General features: G+C 45.9%; 1 protein-coding gene across 1 annotated transcript in view; it reads right to left on the reverse strand.

Moving 5' to 3' along the window:
* The window catches only part of CDS1 (CDP-diacylglycerol synthase 1), a 75,548-nt gene extending 71,301 nt beyond the window's left edge, over nt 1–4,247 (reverse strand). Inside the window, exon 1 of the mRNA XM_079153296.1 lies at nt 3,681–4,247. Within this exon, the coding sequence (XP_079009422.1) occupies nt 3,681–3,797 (117 nt within the window). The 5' untranslated portion in view covers nt 3,798–4,247. The remainder of the gene's footprint in view (nt 1–3,680) is intronic.
* Nucleotides 4,248–6,000: the final 1,753 nt, after the last annotated feature.

The following is a 6,000-nucleotide window of genomic DNA, read 5'->3' on the forward strand; positions in this document are numbered from 1 at the left end:
CTACTGAGACTGTTGGCTAAACTTGCTGTTCTATGTCTCAGCCCCCTTACTACTAGATACTATTAATAATATTCTCCTAGCACCTAGGACCCTCATTATCTTGGTTACTCCCCTGCATCTGCAACCTTCCTCCTAACACGGACACCTCCCAAAGCTCCATCTTCAGTTCTCTCACCCTCTCAAATAAAGAACTGACATCCCCAGTCCTGGACCTTTCATTTCAGCTTCCATCACACCTTGAAACACCTACCCTTCCCCTTTCCTTAGGCCCCATTTCTCAATCTCCCTATTTTGGAGAATGACACTCTGACCAATTCAGCTCTTCCAAACTCACTTCTAATTCAAACAACTTCCCACCAATTGTTGCTTCTTTCCTGAATATCTCTTAAACTGTCTATCAAAATGTGTCTCCCAGTAGGTTCTTTTATTGGTCTTACGGTGGTCACCCTTGTCTAAGACCCATCATCAGTACCTAAAATACACACCCTCTCTCTCAACCCCAATTCCACCACCCTACTAGACTTTTTATAAGGCCCCATCAATTAGTATCTATAGCATTATTAATGCCACAGAAATGTACCAATCCAGTATTTAAGACTGGGGACATTTTCCTGCAGGTAGTAAGCACTTTTTTCCCAATTTCTCTGCAAAACTTTTAGAGGCTTCCCAGAATCCATGAATAAAGCCTAATACCCTCACAAGACTTTCAAGCTTCTGAACCCACCTTCCAAACACGCAGTTCAGGCTGCAGGATGTCCTACCTACTTTCAGTTTCCGTGCCTAGGATGCTGACTCAAGAAACAGTTCCACATCCCTTTGCCTAGAACACTTTGCCTCAACCCTTACCAACCTGGTTGAGTCCCAGGCATTTTCTCCCTCCTTCCCTCCCTCCCTTCCTTCCTTTCAATACTGGGGATTGAACCCAGTGGTGCTTTGCCACTAAGCTACATCCCAAGCTCTTTTCATTTTTGATTTTGACACAGGGTCTCACTAAGTTGCTTATGGCTTCATTAAGTTGCTGAAGCTGGTCTCAAACTTGTGATCTTCCTGCCTCAGTCTCTCAAGTCACAGTGACCAGGTATCTTTAATTCCCAGCCAACCCTTACTTCCTCTTTAAAGCTTTTCCGATAAGCCACCAAGCTGAATCCAACCAGGCTCCCCATGTTAACAATGAGCCTTATACAGATGTCTAATAAATCTAACGCATATATATCTGGGGGGAGGGGTTCCTTGAGAGGGTGCTCCCTGTCATTCAAGTACCAATCCAGCATTTAAGGACTGGGAACATTCCCCTGCAGGTAAGAGCAAGCACTTTTTTCACTTGCTAATTCTCAGGAGACAAAGCCTTCTTTCTTCTTAGACTTCTTCTAAGTCTACAGGGCTAAACAATGTCATGTTAATAACACCATTATAAAGACTACAAAATGGCAGTGCATGGGAGTGTGCAAGAATAGCAGAATACAATATATCTCTTCAACTCCTTTCATTAATTCCCCAAGAGTTTTGTCTTTACTGGAACTTGAACAGAAAAGGCACTTAAAGAGTTTAAATGGACCAAATATTAACCAGCCTCCAATGTGCAAACTGATTTTAAAACAGCCCTTGACCTGAAAATATAGGTATAATCAAATACACACCCTGATAAGAGAGGGCAGAGGATAAGAGTTCAACGTCTCAAAGCTTGCCAAATAAAGAGTTTCTTATGATGAATCTAGAAGTACAGCAATATTCTTGCACAGTTTGAATATGTCCATCCTTATGATTGTACATGATGTGGAGTTACATTGTCTAAGAAAGCTTAACAAAACGGGTTACATATGGTAACATTTACTCTCAGAAAACAAAATCCAGCTGGACATGTATTAATGAAAACCAACAGTTCAGCATTCACAAATAAATAAATAAGCTGTGAGGTACCCAGTCACAACTAGAAATAACAGTTCTTGGTCAAATCACACCACAGAAATAGTTTGTTTTAAATACGTCATTAAAAAACAAAACTAATTCAAAAATTATTTTATACACAGCTTCCAGAACATTTTTTACCTTAATAAAATTTGCTAGCTTCCTCCAGTTATGGAAATCAACATGTGGAAACTGGTATTTCCTTGATTTTAAAGTCTACCAGTCACAACTTTCCTATGTTCATATATGCATACATGACCAGTGTAACTCCACATCATGAACAATCATAAGAACGGACAGCTATACTCCATGCATGTATATTATGTCAAAATATACTGTCATGCATACCTAAAAAGAACAAATAAAAATTTTTAAAAATAAAGTATACCAGTGCTAAAACAAAATAAATCTCAACCTAATTAATTCTATTTTTGGTTGACTTTCCAAGGCAGTTTTCGCAAAGACTACTCTGGGATCCCTGTTTATAGTTTTATAACTTCAACTTTTAGTACCTGGAAACTTATATTTTCTGTAATTTCTTGACACGTGTATTATCACAGATTCTTATTTTATTCCACCCCCTATCAAGAGTAGAAAATAAAATGTCATCACATTGATACTGAAGTTTCAGTCCTAAAATCAATGGTATGTTTATTGCTTAATAATATCCTGTGATATGTTCTTATCAGGGCATTGTAACTTAGGTTACATCAAGTTCATCAATATTAACTTTCAGGTGGAACCTTCCCTAAATCAGAAATGCCAGGGAGTCTAAGCAATGGTACAAACCAGAAGAGAGGGAATCAGGAAACAGGTTCCAGTTCCAAAAGGCTTTGAATTTGACCCTGGTCAATCCGCTTCACTTCTGTAATTCAAACTGCATTACAGATACCTGCTTCCAAAAAAAGAATACTTCTGGAATAGTTTACATATTTTGAGCTTCTTGAACAAAACAGAATTTTACAAACAGAAGGTTTTATAAAACGATCTATTCTCGGGCTCAACTTCCTAAATTATCCAGTCCATAGATCATAAAACTGCATTTCATCCAAAGTTCTTACTTGCACTACTATATTACCAAACACAGTGGAACTCTTTTTCTAGATTTAAAAAGGGCAGTGGTCCTACCTCTAATTATTCTAAAACGTGAAGCGAGTGAGAACTCCTCATGAATCAATGTGTTGGGTAAAGAAATCTATTGATAGAATTGCACTGTCTGCCCGTGGACTCAAAAGAAGCTGGAAGTTTAGAACTATATCACGTGTATGATAGTCTCAAACCTCCAAAATCTATTATAATTGAGAAAAGATGGAAGAAATGGAAGTGCCGATGGGGTTAGAGTTAGCTCAAGAAAATAATCCTCCATCGTCAAGATCCAATGACATGTACAGTGCAAGTCTTAAGTTTAGCCCAACTTTGTCCCCTCTACCGAGAAAAGGAGTGAGGTGGCAGCTACTAGAAAACTGCAGCTCACAGGGTGACAGATTCCATCCTGATTTCAGTGACAGTCCCAGATCTCAAATAAGTGGGTTGGAAAAGAAAAGAAGGTAAATGTGGCCAAGGTTAAGTATCCAGCGGTGGCGTTCATCCAGGAAAACGAACCATCACCGGGGACTTAGAAAAGGAGAAAAGAAAGTCAGACAGGCAGGAAGGTGCAGCAAACGGCCCGCACCTTCACCTGACACTGTGTGGGCACCATCCTCGCTCCCAGGTGTCCCAGCCCCAACCACGACTGGGCCGGGATGCGGTTGAGCGCCTCTCGCGGCTCTACTTACTTTGTCGCTGGTGCTCTCGGTTTCATGGTCCCCACCAGCCGCCTCTCCCTCGCGGGGTGGCGGCGCCACCGCTCCCCCGGGGCCGGGGCAACTTCCCCGGTGCCTCAGCTCCAACATCTCCCGCTCCCGCGCGGCCGTGGCGGCCTCCTCCACAGCCCCGAAAACCGAGCCGCGCGCGGGGTCTTGCTGGCTTGCCGCCCTGCCACCCCGCAGCCGCGCACTCGACGCCCAGCCGAGCCGCGGCCACTAACACCCTCCAACCATAGAGCCGCAGCCGCGCTGCGCCGGATCACCCCCAAAACGGCATCAACGAGCGAGCGCTCGAGGCCGTCTCCAGCGAGCGCGGCGCCGGCGACCGCCTCGGGGTGCTGGGTAGGCTCGGGCGAGTGGAGAAGGCGGGGACGCGGCGCGGCCGCCGGTTGCCAGGTGCGCGTCTCCACGCAGAGGCCCAGGTGGGAGGGGAGAAGGGGCGAGGAGGGAAGGAGGAAGCTTGACCCGCTTTAGCGCTCCGCCAGGCACCCGCAGCCTGGGCCCGGCCACTCCCCGCCCCGCCTCCCGGAGCCGGACTCCAGCGTCGCCAGGTCCGGGCCCCCCCCACACCTTTCCGGGGTGCCTGCCTCCCGCAGCCAGGTCACGCGCCGCAGGCCCCGCCCCGCCCCGCCCCGCCCCTCTGCGCTGCACTGCGGTTCCCACAGCCCCGCCTCCCTCGCGGAGGCTGACGTCACGATTCCGAGTCCCGCGACCCCGCCCCCGTATCCGCGCGCACAGGTCGGGGCTTTGAGAAAGGTGCGAGAAACTCAGGGAATTCGGAAGGAGCAGGGAGCGGGAGGAGGCACCAGCTCGGTGCTTGGGAGCCGAGAGTGAGAACTTGGAGCTTCATCACAGAGCCACTGTGAGAGCTGGAGGAACTACTCCGAGACGCAAGGTAAATGTGGTAAATATTGACCGCGCTCAGCACCGCTCCTTCAGGTGACTCCGCGGCCGTCTCAGCTTGACCCACTGCGGTGTTTTGGAGGTTCAGCGGCGTCTAGAAGCACAAACTTGTCTGGCAGGACGAACTCGTTGGCTCCGCCGCATTCCAGCCCTGTTTCATCACCTTGAAAATAGGAGATGCATTTGCCTTACTGGGCTTGCGGGTCTGGGTTGGTCAAGAGTTTTAGTTACAAACATAAATCCTGTCTTGGAGAAATTCGATTCTAAATCTCACAGAATTTCACCACTAGGGTCCTGAGAACGCTTTCAATGTCTGGGATACAGTTGCCAACCAGCTAGACTCAGCAGTTGTGGACGTTGGGCTGCTAAAGTTGCAACACGGAGCATAATATCCGCATTAATTCCAATCCAAATCCTGTTAAAAGGTGATTAGTTTTCTTGACATGTAGCTGACACCTGGTCATCAAGACAAAATGACAACAACAAAAAAAGACTTTCACACACACGGGACAGCATTCAAGAAGAACGCCCTTACCTGCGTGCAGTGGTGCAAACCTGTAATCCCAGTGACTCAGGAGGCTGAGGCAAGAAGGTCGAAAGATCGAGACTAGTCTCACAATTTCGTGAGTCTGTCTCAAAATTAAAAACTGGGTGTGGTATGTAAGTCAGTGGTAACGCGCTCAGGGTTCAATCCCCAGAACAGAAGAAAGAAGAAGGAGGAGGAGGAGGAAGAAGAGGAAGAAAAGAAAACCAAACGTCAAAACAGAACATAGAAACATCTTTATACCTCGCCAGATTTTTTAAAGCTATTAGTTTGGGTTGCCACCTTTTCAAAAGAATATAGAGAAACCATAACTTGTTAACTTACAGGAAGAGTAACAAAAATGACAAGAGATATGAAAAAAAATCATTTGAGTAGTGAACATGATGTGGTTGTCACTAAGGAACAGAAGATAACGGGTGACTAGATTAATCAATTGTTCATTTTTTTGGAGGACCAAAAATGAAAACTGCCTAATAGGAAGATAACCAAAGTAATAGCTGCAGAGGCTACTGAAGGCAGTAGTGAGGTTTCCATCTCTGGCTACCCCACACAATACAAAGAATGAAAAGTCTTCCATTCTAACCTCCCTGGAAGTCAAGAGGTGTGGGGAAGTCAAGAGGTGTGGGGTTCTAGTTCCACTGATGCCATATTGGCTAGGTGTCCTCTGGTAAATGGTTAGACAATATGGTTCCAGCTATAAAACAGGAAAAGAATGACCTCTGTTGTCCCTTCCAACTCTCACACTGTCAGAATTCAGCCCTTCCTTTCTCTAGTGCTTCAAAAGAAGGGGACTTAGAATAGCAAGGTACCTGAACACCTTCCTCTTTCCCTTTCCCCCCTGTC

The sequence above is a fragment of the Sciurus vulgaris genome (assembly GCF_902686455.1).
Source record: "Sciurus vulgaris genome assembly, chromosome: 9".
NCBI lineage: Eukaryota > Metazoa > Chordata > Mammalia > Rodentia > Sciuridae > Sciurus > Sciurus vulgaris.